At 46.5% G+C, this 17,699-nt stretch overlaps 1 protein-coding gene across 5 annotated transcripts in view; it reads right to left on the bottom strand.

The window, feature by feature from the left end:
* The window catches only part of GLT1D1 (glycosyltransferase 1 domain containing 1), a 100,920-nt gene that overhangs the window by 69,717 nt on the left and 13,504 nt on the right, over nucleotides 1-17,699 (bottom strand). For all 5 annotated transcript variants that reach the window (XR_011541893.1, XR_011541892.1, XM_070627300.1 and 2 more), the window contains one exon: nucleotides 4,715-4,863. Coding sequence is in view for 3 of the 5 variants with exons in the window: in XM_070627300.1 (XP_070483401.1) it covers nucleotides 4,715-4,863 (149 nt within the window). In the remaining 2 variants the exon portion in view is untranslated. The remainder of the gene's footprint in view (nucleotides 1-4,714; nucleotides 4,864-17,699) is intronic.

The following is a 17,699-nucleotide window of genomic DNA, read 5'->3' as shown; positions in this document are numbered from 1 at the left end:
AGTTTTCTGCAGAAGTCTATTCAACACAACAGTAATGATGTACATTACATTTTATCAACAATCATGTAATTACAACAATCATGTAGTTGAGGGGAAAAAATGGAAATAAGACGTGACCATTCATAATCATGTTGTATAACACCAGTCAGTGACAAGGGAAATGTTCTTAACACAGTAGTAGGTAAAAACAGGCTACTAAACTATAACATGATTGCAATTTTTTTTTTTTTTTTTTGAGGAAGATTAGCCCTGAGCTAACATCTCTGCCTATCTTCCTCTATTTTATATGTGGGATGCCGCCACAGCGTGACTTGATAAGTCATGTGTAGGTCCACACCTGGGACCCGAACTGGCAAACCCCGGGCCACCAGCGTGGAGCATGCAAACTTAACCGCTGAGCCCCAGGGCCACCCCATGACTGCAATTTTTAAACACACACACACAAAGTACAGAGAGAGCGAGAACGGGAGTGAGACACAGCAGCATCTCGGCATTTAAAGTGCTTAGCATGTGGGAAACAGTCAATTAATACTTTTAAAAGAAGTTGCAAGTTCATATTGTAAGAGTGTATCTTCTTTGCAAATCTAGTTTTAAACAAAAATACAAAATAAATAAAACCAAACACAAGCACACACAAACAAGTGGTCATTTCTGGGTAGTGAAATTTCAGGTGCCATATTTTCTTCTTTGTATTTTTATGAAGTTTCCAAGCCATCTACTTATGTAATAAAAAAAAAATCAACAAATGCTTATATATTTAAAAACACAGTTTAATCAATGGAGGACTGTCTTTAAAATTTATGGTGCCGCCACAGAATGAAATAACGCACATCCAGTTATGAGCATAGGGCAGCTCTGTGTATGTAAGCGGTCCAGAGGAGCTCCAAGATACACTGTCCAGGGGAAACCACGAGGTGCAGAGCATTCTCTACTACGGACAACAGTCCTGATGCTTTTTATGTTATGCTACTCAGACAGAGTACCACTTTCAAAGAGACCATCCTTAGGAATAAAGGATGTTAATTTCCATAAAGACAACAATTAGGAATAAACAAATAAAGTTTACATTTGCTAAGGTAGTGCTGCTTCACTTAGCCATATTTGTCAGATTGAACAATAAATTCATTTTGCCCCTGTGCAACAGGTTTGTTTTAGAGAGGGTTTCTTTTCTTTAAGAGAAGCAAAACTTTGGATGATTTTGTGCTTTTCCTCCATTTATTTGAAAAAGAAGCCAAGAATGGTAAAGTTGAGAAAAACTAAAGTTTGAAGGGAAAAGCAACCCAGTGATTTGACCAGAGTGAGGGGAAATAGGTCCTTGCCATCTGTTATAGAGCATGGACCCGAACAACCTCTCTGGAGGGCAATCTGTCGGTGTCAATCAGAATGAAAAACACACCGTCCTCTGGCCACAGGTTTATCCTAAGAATTCATATCACCGACATCCTCACATAATGAAGTAAAGAAACACAATCAAAGATGCTGCAGCACTGCTTGGAATAGCTAAAAGTGAGAGAGATTTTTAATAAACAAGGTGCATCCTTACAGTGGAATGTCACACAGCCATGAAAACGGATAAGGCAGACGTAGCTCGGCTGATTTGGAAAGACCGCTAAGATATGTACTGAAATATTCAGAGCAATCCCACTTGTGGGAAGACAATATACTCCACGTGTACATGTGTAAGACATTTTAAAATAAATAACAGATATAATTTTATAAACAGCAATACATCTTATTATCAAGAGAAACACCAAACTCAGTGCTTGCAGCCTTGTGACTGAAAAAGGAGTGACAACAGTCAGAGAGGACCTCTGAGAGGCTCCTACTGAGCTATAAGAGGTGCAGACTTTATCTTGGCTTCTGTGAGGAAAGTTAAACTGGATGCTTCTTTCACATTTTGAGATCAACCTCAGACTCTGTGTCCCAGCACACACACAACAGAATTCGAAGCCATATACTTGTCTAGCAGAAAGTAGCTCCCAGGAGTAATACTTTCAGGAACATCACCCCTATTGCCAGAAAACAATTCACTGGGATGGTTCAGGCAGGGTCACAAAAATATGTAAGCACAGATACGTTCTCCCAAGTTCATATGCTTAGATGGCTTTTCAAAGATATTCACTGCAATGATTATGGTAGAAAAAATGTAAAGGTCTATTCATTGAAGACTGGTTAAATGCTGGCATATCCATACATGGACACTGGACAACTATTGTACAGAATCAGGTGGGTCTATACATGTGCTACTATTAAAAAACTTCCCAGATGCATCGTTAAGTGGTAAAAAGCAAGATGCTGAATAGATACAGCATGCTCCCATTTATTAATTTTTTTTAAGGGAGGAGAGCCATACAATACGCGCATGGCTATAAGTGGCAGCCAGCCCCCAAGACAACCAGCTCTTAGCAGTCATGCTCTGTGCGGTCCCCTCCCACACGGAAGAGGGCTGACCTGTGTCACCAATAGGATGCTGTGGAACTCATGCTGTATGGCTTCCGAGGCTGGGTCATAAAAGACAAGGTAAAAGCTGGCCACACATCAGAAGGACACTCAAGCAACCTGTGGAGAGGCCCACCTGGTAAGGAACTGAGGCCTCCAGCCAACAGCTGCGTGAGTGAGCCACCTTGGAAGAGCTCCTCCTGCCCCAGGCAAGCCTTCAGGTGGCGCAGCCCGGGCCAACATCTTCACAGCAGCCTCATGAGAGACCCTGAGACAGAACCGCCCAGCAGAGCTGCTTCTGAATTCCAGACCCACAGAAACTACAGGTGAATTTACTGCTATAAGTCACCAACCTTTGGGGTAATTCGTTACACAATAACAGATAACTAGTACAGCATATGTAATATATTTCTCGGAGAATATACAAGAAAATGGTAACTGTGCTTGCCTCAGGGAATGAAAAATTAGACAGTTGGGATAAGAGGTGGGAGAAAGATTTACTTTTTGTGCATCATTTAGTTATGCTTCCCTCTGTGCTGGGGGAATTTTTTATCACATGCAGGTACTACCTGAAATAAAAGTGAGTACATAACAGAATGTGCTCACATATGAAAAGAGCGTCCAGAGAGGGCCCACCTTCCTGTGTGCAGGAGGCAGGAGAGAGAGCTGGAAGATTAAATCAGGTTTGACATACATTGTGGAGACACAGAAAGTCACCTTTAGCAATGAAACTTCTGAAAATTTCAGAAGCTCGACACAGCTTGCTAATGAAAGTTTCATCCTAGTGTGATGATTACTGTAAATAATTTTGGTCCTCAAATGACATACCATCTCCCAAAATGTTACCACTACCGTGTGATTTAATTCACTTTTGGAAAAAGCCACTCGTTGCTTAGCTACACAAAATTATCTGTCCTGCCTTCACTTGGTGACCTCTGTGATCTCAGTGAAGTCAGAACGCCCTTGGGAGCATTAAGACAAAATGCCCCAAAATTGCAGATAAGGCCAAGAGGATGACCGCATGCACATCCTTTCAAGGTCCTAGGAAGCAGTGTCTAAAGGTGCCCCATGGACCAGTTAACTTTTTAAGAGATGGTACTGTTGTTTGACTTCACTATTTGCTATTAGTTGAGAGTTCATACTGGGTGAAGCTGCATTAAATACTCTGCAGCTATGTATCAGGAAGAGACGCAAATCGTTTCTGTGCAGTTGTTATGGTTGATGTCATGTATCAACTTGACTGGGCGAAGGGATGCCCAGAGAGCTGGTAAAACATCACTTCTGGGTGCGCCTGTGAGCGTCTTTCTGGAATAGTTTAACATTTGAATCTGCAGACTGAGGAAAAAAGACTGCCCTCACCAATGCAGGTGGGCATCACCCAATCCATGGGGACCTGAATAGAACAAAAGGGCGGAGGAAGAGCAAATTTGCTCTCTGCTTGAGCTGGGACGTCCATCTTCTCCTGCGCTCGGACATCTGCACTCCTGGTTCTCCAGCATTCACACTCAGACATGCACTCACACCATCAGCCCCCACCCACAGCTCCCACCCCGCTGCATTCCTGGGAATCCAGACTCTGACCGAATCACACACACTGGCTATTCTGGGTCTCCAGCTCGCAGATGGCAGATCACGGGACTTCTCGGCCTCCATAATCACATAAGCCAATCCCTATAACAAATCTCCTCCCATATATATCTACACAAACTCTCCTGGCTCTGTTTTTCTGGAGAACCCTGACCAACACACCAGTAGAAAAGACAGCCCCAAAGCTGACAGTTTATGACCCCGCTGGACATGCATCAATTCGGTGGCTAATCTGGCACCCTCATTCTAATATTCCTTATTAAATCGTCTGTCTGACTCACAGTTCTTCAAATGTTATTTAAACTGACTTTAGCATCTTAGTAGTTCCCTCGTTAATAAATGAGCTGAAAAAATCTTTCATATGTGCCTATTCCCTATTTTGTAAAACAGTCCTACTTTTACTTTTGAAAATTATACTTTGAGTTAGGAACTACACACCAAAAACATTCAGGATAATACTCTTACTGCGGTAGAAACAGCTTCAGTATAAATCCATTCTCAATTGGCACAGTTACATCATTTTAGAAAATTGCTCAGTAAAAAAAAAAACCAAAAAGATGATTGTATTCCTCCCGTTTTTGAACAGGATAAACAGGATAAACTGTTTCATCTATGTTTTATTTGACATTCTAGGCGCTTCTGGTTTTACGATTTCTAGCGCTCCACCCTTGAAGAAAAAGAGGGCTACCTTGTAAAAGTCGGCCTCCTCGGTAGAGATGAAGAGCGAGCGCGGCCTCGACGTTCTCAGCCGCGATGAGGTTTGCGATTTCGGATGGGCTTTCAAAGTCAAAGGCATCTTTCAGAATACATATGTGACCCGCAGCTTCCAGATGGTCCCTTTATCAAAAAAATATAAAAAGAGAAAGGAAAAGATGGAGGGAGAACTTAATATGCCACAGGTTGCTATTGTGATTAAGATTTTAAGTCAAAAGACTATTTGATTATTTAAATCAAAATATTATTTAAATCAAAAAGTTAATACATATTTTCTGAATTGTTTTTTTTAGAGGAAATCTGCCTAAAACATAGGACAAGGTTCACGGCCAAGGATGATAACCATTCATCCACCAGCCTCAGATACCCGGGACAGGGGCTGGGACCAAGGCCAGCGGGATGAAAGGCTAATTCAGGAGCAACAGGCAGCCGGGAGACACAAAGCACACGCTGCCGAGTTTCAGCGGCATTTGCTGTTGTGCCAGAAAGCCCCTTGTTTCCTTGATTCCATTTTCTTCTCCTGTCCTTTAATTACGGATGATACACAAAGTCTGTTTTTAGGCATCTGTTACTCAGTTCTTAATAAGGACTTCAAAAGTCACCCATTATCACAGCTTCAAAAAACACTTCACGGCCCTTCCATTCTACCTCCAAAATATCTTTCAAACACGTCTTTTCTCTTTCTCCTCATCTTGGTTTAGTCCCTCATAACATAAATTTAAAATACAAATCTGATAAACAAAAAAGAAACTTTCTGAATGGTGACAGTGGCATGAGCCAAATCAAAAGACATATGAGAAACTAAAAAAAAATTTACAATGCTTACAAAGGGAAAGAAGCTAATTTATTTAATACATAAAGAGCTCTCATAAATCAATAAGAAAAAAACTAGCAACTCAATAGAAAAATAGGGATGGGCATAAAATTGCAGTCCATAGAAAAAGAAATACAACTGGGCTTTTGAACACAGGAAATGATGATCAACTTCAATCTTCTTTTTTTATGTAGAGTATTTGTAAAGATCAAAAAGTCTGCCTAAGGCTTCATGAAATAAACACTCCCGTACATTACTTGTGAGAGGGTAAACCGGTACAACCTCTTTAGTGGGCAGTGTAAGAACAGCTAGCATATTTAAAATGTACAAACCCTGTAACCAAACAACCCCACTTCTAGAAAATGATTCCAAAGATACACTTTGATATGTGTGCAAAAACATGCACCCAATAATAGGCACATCGCTGTGTTTGAAGTAGCAAAAAGATTAAAAAGTGACCTCAGTGTGCATCGGTTGGGGGCTAGTTATATTATGGCCAATGCAATACAGTCAAGCTCGACTGCTATTAAAAGAATGCAGTAGATCGCTGGGAGGTAATTTAGAATGAACCACAAGATACATTGTTAACGAAAAGAGAGCAAAGTGAAGAATACTTTGTGTACATATAGTGTGTGTGCACAGACTATCTTTAGAAGGACACATAAAAAATAGACAACAATGATTCTGTCTAAAGAGGGGAACCAGAGACCCACTCTTTTGCACTGTTGGCTATTTTTACCATGTGCATATATTATCTTTTATAGTTGAGGTGTATGTGTGTGTGTGCTTATGAATATACATCAGATCGAACCAGGTCTCTCCCTTCACTCAAACCATCCAATGGGCTGGGATACCCAGGCTGGACTTCCAACTCCATGAGAATGGGGCCCGGATATGTTGCTTACTGAACAAACTCATGGTTGAAAGTGTCTCTGGGATCAAGTCCAAACGCCTTAGCCCAGCACACAGTGCCCTTCACAGCCCGCATCCCTGCACAGCCAGCCACACCCTACTCCCACCACCTTAGCCCCAGTCCTGCTCTTCCACCTGCAGGACGCCCAACACATCCTACATTCTGAGCCCCCATGACCGCGACATGACATTCCCTAATGCTCGCTCCCCTCCGTAAATCTGACAGCCCCTGCTCCTACCACCACCCAGCCTTCTCACTACTTCCATCGCGCTCATAGCCTCTAGAGCATAATCCCTCTGTACTGGAGTTATACGAACAAGGGAATCACATCGCACTTACAGCTTCGCTTACAAAATCAGCACAGACGCGAAAATCACCTACGCTCAAAATTACCCATGAAAATCTCTTATATCATCCAGAAGGTACTACAGGACAAAGCTCACATCCAACATAGCCATGTTTTTTTTTTTTTACTCCAGCAAGAAAATTATTTCTTCAGCTGAACATCAAATGAATTGTCTGGCTTGCATTTAGGGGCAATACTGCGCAAAATAAGAGTAAGAATAGAAGAATGAAAAGGAGGAGAAGGAAGAGAGGAGGGAAGAGAGCCAGAATCTTTAAGCAAAGCGATCCCAAAACCATCAAGTGCATGCACTGTGCGAGCCACAGGGAACGAAGGGCCTCTGAAGAGACGTCAGATTCAGACCCTCAAGCTCACACCTGGGGAACAGGGTAAGAATCATCACCTACACTAAGATGTGAATGATCATTTTTTTCTCTCTCTTTCTTTTTTCTACTGTGGATTAAAGGCACGATGTTGCAGCCCTCACGGTGCAGACAAAGAAAAACTAAGGTCTTCAGACTTGAGTTGGCTTATGCTATCTTTATCTTATCACTTCCACTGTTGATGCTGATCCAATCACTGTCAGTCAATAACACCGAGTCCCTCCCATCCCCCCAACTCCTCAGAAATGCCCATGACACCTCAAGTGGAGACAGGAAGAAGCCTGTAGGCAGTCTGGTCAATAATATATCATCAAAAAAATCTAAAAAATCATCAAAAATAGGAATTCAATGTGTTTCTGAGCATAGGCGAATAATTGTTATTCCATCCTCTTAAAACTCGAAGAAATGAGAAGCCAAAAACAAATGTGTTAATAAGTAGAAAAGAAACAGTTTAAATTCTACTTAGAGAGTCCATTCCTGAGAGATTTCTGGCCTAGGCAGCATTGATACAGTGGGGCATATGGAACGGAGGTGGTTAGGTACAAATAATGGGCTGTTCTTGACCTATCAAACATATTTTTAAATGGCATTTCAATGCTAACTTTATGATCTCAAATACTCCAAAATAGGTTTTTTCTGGTTTTCTTTTTAATCTTAATTCTCTGTAGACTAAGAGTTTACCCCTGTTTCAGGTTCACTTATAAGACTTTTAAATTGCTCTGTCCCTTTTCCTTTTGCAAGTAATAATTTGGTGCAACTAATAAACTCCCTGAGCACCTATTATGTCTAAGGAGTTCTGGCTTATCTGACTCAAGGAAGGCTTTTTTTGAGAAAAAAGCACCTCTAACAAATTAAGAGATTTTGAGCATTTACTTGGCAGTTCTAGGGAGAGACTGAACCTATCTGCACATTCTCACTCAAGATTCAATGGGACTCTCCCTGCTTCCGCCGGGTTGAAAGCCATCCTTGTTAACTGAGTACATGGAGAAGCTTAATTATTTATGTGTTTAACTTATGTGAATTTCCATCAACTATGACGTCTGGATTAAATAAAAAAAAAGATAGCAAGAGAAACTTAAATAGGGCAGGCAACACCAACTGCATCCCATTCCATATCCATGTGCCTCTGCATGGTCCTGAGACAGGGGACCAGGAATCTAATGTTCCTTACGGCTGTCTCGCCCTGTGGGCCTCTCAGGGTGTGAGCACCTGGCTGGTCCAGTCTTCTCAGAGGACACAGCACCTACTGGCAGGCTGGCGACTTCACCTGCAGCTCACCTGGGGGAGATAGTGATGCAGTGTTTCATTGGTGGGGAAAAGTCGGCTGTGCTGGAGTAAAATGTTGCCCTCTGGACAATGTTTCAAGAATTTCTGATCCAAAGAAGAAAGCATGCTGGTCTTGAGACAATGATGCAGCTCATGAGGATGCAGGTCCTTGTGTGGATGCTGGCACAAACGCGTGAACCCCAGCTTGGTAAAGTGGAGAGGACACTGCTCCACTTGCCTCTCTGTGGGTTAAGTGAGATAATAACAGTGCATTTGCAGGACATGGTGTTGCCTTGAATAGCATCTCTGAGAGTGTGCTTTGTAAACTGTAATGTATCTACTCTTCTAATAGAATTCCTGTACTTGAGAGGTTACGACTACGAAATCACTCTTTTTAAAAGAATGCAAAAATACCAAGACAAAGCAGGCACAGTGCCTAGATCATGGAGTGTCTCAAACTCACATGCCTGCCGAGATCAGACTAATGAAGTAAATGAATGGGGGGGTGGGTCCCTTAGACATGATGCGCCCCGCACCAAACTGGAGAGAGCGGCCCCTCTGCAGGGGTGAGTCCTGCGTGGTCTCATAAGGTGAATCGTAAAAAATGAGATAATGAGGAAAATTCAAGTGAGCTCTTGAAATGGGGCTAGTCTGAACAGAGATGTATGTGCTAAGTGCAAAATATACATACAGCTCATTAGTCATTTTCACGTTGATGACATGTCAAAGAGATATTTGGACAGACTGAGTTCAAGAGAATATATTATTAAAATTAATTTGATCTGTTTCTTTTTTCTCTGTTTAATACGACTACCAGAAAGTTTAAAATGACGTATGTGGTTCACATTATGTTGTACTGGACAGCGCACGACAGATGCTCCTCAGCCCTCCACAGTGGGTACCATGCAGAGGAGCATCTCACGGCTGCTGTTTCTGCCAATTTACCAAGAGAAGCCACGTACATGAATGTCCACGGGAAATTTCCCAGTTTTAATCCCCTCAATGCTATTTCTTGCTCCTTCAATGTCAACATCCTCTGTTATTCCCTTAAATCTTCAAGAGCACAGAGGTCTGACTTCCCCTTTACTTTATAGGAATTAGTAAAGTTTTCACATTGATATTTGCTGCCAGGGCCAGCCTGGTGGCACAGCAGTTAAGTGCACATGTCTGCTTCAGCGGCCCAGGGTTAGCCAGTTCGTATCCTGGGTGTGGACATGGCACCGCTTGGCAAGCCATGCTGTGGTAGGCATCCCACATATAAAGTAGACTAAGATGGACATGGATGTTAACTCAGGGCCAATCTTCCTCAGCAAAAGAGGAGGATTGGTAGCAGATGTTAGCTCAGGGCTAATCTTCCTCAAAGAAACAAAGAAAAAAGAACTATGAATTTGCTGCCTCCATAGCATGCATTCCCATGTTCCCCCCTCCTACAACCCTGGATGTCCCTGCCACCCATTTGAGTAGGATGCACCCCACCCCCAGATCCAGAGGTGTTCCTCGCAGTTTATGCCAATCAGAACCTCCCACCTATCAGTACTCCCACCCCCGGGGTTGCACTCTCAGAGGCTCAGACTCCCTCTTTCTGCTGGGTCTGAACCAAGATGCATGTGGGCTTGGGAGGGGCGGGACAGGAAAACCTACCAAGAATGGGAAGTGGACCGGAGAAACAGAGGGAAATTGACTCCTGTCCATATCATCTTAGCAGCAAAATCTAGCCTGAAGCCTGTCCCACCTCCAGACTTTTTATAGGATAAGCTGCTAAATTCCCCACATTGTCCAAGCGATCTGGGTTGGTTTTCAGTTACTTGAGGCTGAAAATCAGATATCGTGATAGATAAGCAGCTTAGAGCTTCCATTGTTAGTTTATACAAAATCTGCTTGTTACATCAAGCTCTTTGTAAAGCCACCACAGTCTCTGACCACAGCTCTTATCTCTCCCCCAGGCTACTCAATCACTTCCACCTCAGCGGTCCTCTGACCTCACCGACCTTCCACGCCACTGACCTCCACCCACCCCGACCAGCCGCTCTCCTGTCTCATCTCCCAATTCAGCAGACTCCCTGTCCTGTCATTTCAATTGCCTTCTTGTCAATACCTTAAACTTTCCTCTCCCTTGGCCTTCTGTAGTATCAGGGTACACATCTGGCAAAAGGCCCGCCCAGGAAAAGCCCAGCGGCTGTCCCCGAGGCTGCACCCAGGCACTGAGCACGTGCACCAGAATCGCTGAGGCCCAGGCGGGCGTCCATCACTGCCTGTTCTCTCCATCCATCGGCACTTCTCATTCATTCCTCAGTCACTGAGCCTCTGCGGCAAGCCCAGCACTGTCCTGGGGGCCGGGGAATCACCATGGACCAAAATAGACACAAACCCTGACTTTCTTTGCAGGGAGAAGGTCAATACACACAATAATTAACTAAAATCCACACTGTGTCAGCTGGAGAGGAGTGCTGCGGAGGAAACAACAGCAGGGGGACAGGGAGGGAGTGTGAGGTGGAGACAGGCTGCAATCTGAGATGAGGAGGGTGGTCAGGAGAGCTCCCACTTAGAAGGTGACATTTGAATGCAAACCATCAGGTCTTGAGGCAGCAAGCCACGTGGAGACTGAAAGGAGAAGAATCCTAAGAGGGAATGGCAGGTGCAAAGGACCTGAGGCAGGAACATCCTGCCTTTTTGGAGGAACATCATCAGGGAGTGTGATGGCCAGGGGGGAGAGTTGGGAAGGCTCTGCAAAGGTGAGGTGGCCCCAGTGCAGAGCCTAGCAGATCCTCCCAGGGACTTCGGCCACACTGGATTGTTAATCAGAGGAGAGGCAGGACCTGGTGCAGAGCTTTAACAGAATCAGTCTGACTGTGCTGAAAGTGAAGGGGGTCAAGGGTGGAGCTCAGAAACAAGCTAAGAGGCTCTCCTCATAATCCAGGGGTGAGGGGGCTGCTCCTATATCTTCCATGGATCCCTCTTACCTTCCCAGTGGCATTAAACAGGCTCGAGCCTTACAGAAGGTGTTTTCCAGTGCCCTGGCACCTCCCTTCCCTCCTCCCATTAGCCTCACTCTCCCCTCCCCTGCCCCTCACTGAAGAACTTCGTGAAAGGGTCCTAGGTGTTTTTCCCATCTCCATTTTCTGGTTCTCGCTCACCCTGGGCTTCTACTCCCTACCACTACTCCAGAATAAGACGGGGAAGACTGCGCTGCCCCCGGCGCTCACTCCCACTGCCCTGTACCTCAGGGTTCAGGGACTCCGCCCCCCCCCCCCCCCCGCGCCCCTGGCATCACTAACCACCCTCCTGATTGAAACAGTCCCCACCCTGGCCCACCTGTTTTCTGGTCCCCCTGGAGCCACTCGCCTCAGGGTCCCCCATCTCCTCTCTCATCTGTTCTCTCCCCAGGAATTCACCTGCCCAACTCCTGGCTCCAGCCTCGAACACACACCTCCAGCCCAGGCCCTCTTTAGGGGCCCACGTGGACGTGTGGCCTCTGGCCCTGTCCACTGCCCCTTCACTCCGCTATCTCTAATTCAATAGAAATGTGTCATGTGTGTTGTATGACAGGCACACTCGGTATGTTCAGGACCTCCGCCCCACCCGAGCTGGCATCTTCTAGCACTTAGTACACAGGAGAGTCCCTGTTGCTCACCCAGTAGCACACGCCAGACCCCGGAAGGACCCCTGACATCTCTCCCCTGCCACACCATCACAGGGTCCTTCCAAATCTTTCTCAATCTGTGCCCTCTCTTCTTTCCTACCATGGCCACTTCAGTCGCTCGCCCTTCAGCCCTGTTAGCAGTCAGTCTAGAACATTCGCCAGGGCAATGACAGGACTCGCTCACACCTGCCAGGCCAGTTGCTCCCTCCTGCTGGCTCTCAGCACCTCAGCCACCTCCCCTTCTCAGTTCCACCAGCCCCTTCCTACCTCAGGCCTCTGCACACACAGTTTCTTGGCCAGGAACTCTATTCCCAACCTCCCTCGGTCCTCACCCAGCTAACACACAGGGCCCCAGCTTAAGCAGCTATTTCTCATATGCAAATATCCATAGCAACAAACAACCCAAATGTCCTTCAACTGATGAGATGGATGAGCAGAATGTGGCGTATCCATATAACGAAACAGTATTCAGCCATAAAAGAACAAAGCGCTGACACATTACGTGACGTCCTCGAGGAGGACCACATAGCGTGTGACTCCAACCATAAGAAATGTTCAGAATAGGCAAATCCACGGAGACAGAAAGGAGATTAGTGGTGGCCAGGGCTGGGGGAGGGGATGGGGAATGCCTGCTAATGGGGGCGGGGCGTCTTTGGAGAAAGATGGAACCTTCTGGAACGAGATAGAGATGTTGGTGGTGTGGTTTTATGAATATACTAAAAACCACTGAATTGTACACTTGAAAAGGGTGAATTTTATGGTATGTGAATTACATCTCGATAAAAAAATTATATGAGAAAGAAAAAGTTATTTCTCAGAGGAGCCTCCCAGACCTCCTAGAACTAGGTCTGCTCCCCCTCACTCTGGACTTTTTCCTAGCACTGATGACATCGTAATTAAATAGTCTGTGCAACTGTATGTCCATGTTTGTCTCCGGCACTAGAATGCTAGAACCTTCTTTCAAATGACAGTGGTCAGCATTGAGCTGATGTACTAAAAACTCTTTGTGGCGGAATGGCTGTGTCATTCCAGAGGGTGGAGGGCAGAGGGCTCCTCCTGTCTGACCTGGGCTCTCTGCACGGCACCTGCAAACGCTCTGCCCATGGGAGATGCTCAATAACTATTTGCTGAGTGGAAACATTAACTGACTTTTAACAACTGTTACTTCAGGGGGAAAAAGATGAAATCACCTCTTCCCACTGACTTACTATACACACCAGCAATTTCCTAGGCTTCCTCTAAAGGAGCACTAGGAAGCTTGAAAACTTTCCCTCAGGCTTTTTTTCTTCCCAAATGTGGGCAGTCACAGCAGAATTCAGAATCCCAGCGGTGGAGAGCAGTGGGCAGCAAGGTGAGGGGTGCACGGATCCAGAGGAAGTCCATGTTTCTCCCTCTCCCGCCCAGACAGCGTTTGCTCCTTATCTCAAGTGTTCCCCGTTCAAATAAAAACACTTTTTACACACTGTTCCAGATGGAGAAAGAGAACAAACAGTCACCACCCACTGCACAAAGTCCAGCTCTGAACGGCGACATTTGCACCAATTCTGATGCTAACAGGCTCACCCGGGGATTGAACTGACCCTCAGAACTCCCTACTCCAGACTCAGGAAGGTAAATCCTTTACTCTTTTCTTATTTTCCATCCCCCTTCACGCCTTTCCCTGCACGCTTAGGAAACCTTTCCCGGAAATGGCCAGAGAGGAAACATCTCCGGGTTTGTGTGCACGAGCTCTGTCCAGCATCTCCACCCTGCCACTGCAGCAGGAACTGGCCCCAGCACGGCCCACTTAGATCTAGAGGTTACTTACAAACACAGGCGGGGCTCTCTTTGACCCTGGGCGGAGTTTGTCAGCCTGGATTTAGAAGACGATTTCAGGTTTCTGTGGACCAGTCTCCTATTTTAGCATAATAGGAGGCACCCTTTGAAACTCTGGATCCCCCATCACTAAAGCAACCCTGTGGATAGGCTTTTTACATCCATTACTTGCATAATTTATTTCTCCGCTGCAAATGAATGAACTTTGTTCTCTAGGTTTCTGACCCTATTTTGTAACGCGCTAGAGCTGCTTTTAATTTTGACCTTAGGAATTGACTTAAACCAATTTCCATGGCTCAGTGAGGATTGTCGGAATGGTCAGGTTCTTCTGGAAAATGTTTACAGCCTCAGGCACTGGAGGGGGGTGGGGAACCAAAGGTCCCCTCGCTGGACCATCCTCTGACAGCCGGACCAGCCGAGCTCTAATGGAGCCAGGTGACTCAGGGTTGGACATACACGGAATGGAGCTGCCCACACGTAGGGCTGTGCTGCAGGGGAGGCTCCTGACCTCGTGTTCATGGCGGGGGGGGGGGGGGGGAGCGCCAAGGAACCGACCTAGCAAACCAGATGCCCTGAACACCGCTCATTGTTTCTGAAATGCTGCATGCTAGGAACAACTCCTCTGATGTAGATTTCCAGGATTTCTAGTGCTCGGGAGACAACTCCAGAGAGCAGGTGCCTGGTGAGGTTATTTAAAATGCTAACTAACAGACCCTACGTTAGAACTTAAAGGGAATGCACACACACTGCACAGTTCACACTGAAGGACGTTTAAAGTGCCACATGGACAATAAAACTGTCACTCTCTAGTTATTGATTCCCAGACAAATTTTTCCTCCAAAACACCTTCTTCTACTCTATCCTCTACACTTCTGAAAGACTTCTAGACAGCAGAGGCCCAAGCTTACTACAAAGAGCTCTAGACACCCAGGCGTCCCCATTTTTCTCTCAATAATTTCCCTCTATAATGAAGAAAGTTGTGGGTTTTTTCTCCCTCACTTCTGATATGGTTGATTTTTACATCAGAACTCACAAAATGGAGGCCCCCCCCAGAGGCCCAGGCCACATCACAAATCCACAACTAAGTCAGCCTGCATTCACGGGAAACCTGTCGTGGAATCCTAACAGCCAGCAATCCCGATCGTGCAGCTCAGCCTCAGCTCCCTGAGCCCAGAAGACAGGCCCGCCCCTTCCAGGGAAACCCCCGACCTCCGGGCCAATCCTGCCGTTTCCTGGGTGCCTCTGCTAACGCTCTGTAAAACCTGCCCACAGTCTGGGGAAGGGTGCCCCCCTTGCACTCCGCAATGCATGCAGTGTCTCCCTTTGAGTTAAGGACATCAAATTTGTTACTGAATTGTCTTCTTCTTGTCATTTGACACTCCCCACATTCAATCGCCCAGCGTGGTCAATTTTACTTAAATACAGCAAACCCAAATGCTTACGCCCCAGCAGCGATCCTGATCCACCCTCCACTGTGGCCCAAACGATCTCCCATTACACAGAAATCGGATAGCGTTTCGCGGTTTGATTCTGTTCCTGGCACAAAACTGAAGGGCCTGTGTGACCCAGTCCTGTCCACCTTTCCAGCCACGCCTGCCGACTCCACCTAGAGTGGGGTTCATCAGCCCCTGTACCACTGGGCGCTGGAGCTGGGTCAGTCTTTGTCGTGGGGCCGTCCTGCGCGCTGCAGGGTCTCTAGCAGCATCCCTGGCCTCTACACACCAGCCGCCAGTAGCCCCTCCCCTCCCAGTTGTGACAACCAAAAATGTCTCTAGACATCGCCCAACATTCCCTGGGGGCAAAACCGCTCCTTCCTGTTCTGCACATCCTCTCGGCCTCAGCTCCATCTAGAATCACTGATCCAGAGTCTTCTACGCTGCCAAGGCCACACAGCACAGTTCCGGAAGGGATCTGCTCTTCCATCACCTCACATGCTGCCCCTCTACCTGACATGCACCCCCACCCCCCGTCTTGTCATCTAAGGTCCATATTGTCATGAACAGTTCATATTTACTAAGCGTCAGGCCAGCCCTGTTTTACAGCATCAACAATGTATGAACTCACACTTGATCCTCAAAACAAGCCTATGAGGCCCCACTTTACAGACAAGAACACGGAGCCACAAAGCAGTCCCGTAGCCTGGCCTGGGTCCCAGGGGTCCTAGCAGGGGCACAGGCATCTGGAGGCAGGAAGCCCTGCCCCAGAGCGTGTGCTTTTCATCAGTTCGTGATGCCTGAAAGGCCCTCCCCGCCTCTGGCTGGCATGGGGCACCCACCTGTATGCTCCCAGAGCACCCTCAACCTCCTGTATCAATGTGTTCCTCACTATTTATGCACCAGGTGTTAACTGACAACTACAAACAGATGTGCAAGAATGGACCCATTTCTTCTTTTTTTAAATCCCAAGCTTTCCTAACTCAGATGCCCTTCTCCACTAAACCGATGGGAACCCCAATCTTATTCATTTAGGGGGCTCCCTCCTCCACTGCCCAGGGCCACTTGAGGGTCACAGGGGTCTTTTGCAGAGAAGGTTCTCACTGCTTACTGGTGACTGGCTCATGGACAATCTTTGTAACCACAGGACCACGCCCCCCACACCCCCGCCGTCCCCTCCCCTTCAGGTCACCAGCATCATTTCCTCAAGGGACCTAGGCTATTACAACACAGAAGACATCTTCCAGCAACTTCTGCCTTTTCCTTTTCTGCCCCCTGCAATCCTTCCTGAGGGAAGAGGGGACAAAGCCTGGCTGGGAACAGAGACCAAAGCACAAGGAGCGATGTTTCTTGTGCTTCAGGCACAGCCAGGAAAACAAAAAACACAGAAAACAACGGCACTGCAGCCCAGCTTAGCATCAGCCGCGTCCATGGACGGCCGCCGGCTTCCTCCGGGGGTCCTTTGGGTAGGTGTGAGTGTGGGCCTTTGGAATATTTGGGCTCACACGTGCAGTTCAAGTCAGGAGCAGAGGGTTAAATAATGGATGCTTTCTCCAGTTTCCTAAACACAAACTGCTCCCCGCCAGGGCTGCAGCCTCAGCGGGACCTGGCATCTCTCTGACCTCCTTTTCTTGTGCTCGCCCCCCCAAACCATTCCAGAGAGCGTGGCCTCCTCTTGTTTCTCCAACAGCCAAGGCTTCTCTGCCCTCAGGAGCTGGGTTCTTGATCTTATCCCTTCCCAGGACCACACATCCTTCCAGATCCTGGAGTGGCTGCCTCCTCTTGTCACTGAGGTCTCAGCTTGAATGTCACCTCCTCAGAGGGCCCTCCTCTGAACCCGTGGCACTAACCACTGTCTGAAATCACCTCCTTTATTTCTGTTACTGCTGCAGGGTCTTCTCCCCGGCCCCCGAATGTGCTTCATGAGAGAACAGATCACAATGCGTGTCCTGGCTGCATATGCCTGACGAGTGAATTAGATGGGAGATCAACCTGCACAGGGAGAATCCTCACTGTAAACTTCAGAAAACCAGTGATCCTCTACTGGTCACTTTCACCTATGACCTTGAGGAGAACTAGCATTTTTTAGCAGAAAGGGACTTTAAAAGGTTGGCGGAGCCCCAGTTGTTTATTTTAATGATGAGGAAGCCACCCCATGGAGGGGAAGTAAATTGAGAAATTTCATGAAGCAAGTCAGTTTGTTTAAAAAAGAAACAAAGAGAGTTTGTATTATGCTTCAGGACTAATCTGGCTCCCTCCCTGCCCTGAGGGATTACATTCCAGGGAGGAGAAGAGAAAAAGTGAACAAGTCAACATCTCAAACAAGATAACTGCAGAAAAAGATGAGTGTTA

This window comes from Equus przewalskii, chromosome 7, assembly GCF_037783145.1.
Source record: "Equus przewalskii isolate Varuska chromosome 7, EquPr2, whole genome shotgun sequence".
In the NCBI taxonomy this organism is placed as follows: Eukaryota; Metazoa; Chordata; class Mammalia; order Perissodactyla; family Equidae; genus Equus; species Equus przewalskii.
The sequence above is the reverse complement of the archived record's forward strand: the minus strand, read 5'-3'. Positions and strand labels throughout refer to the sequence as shown.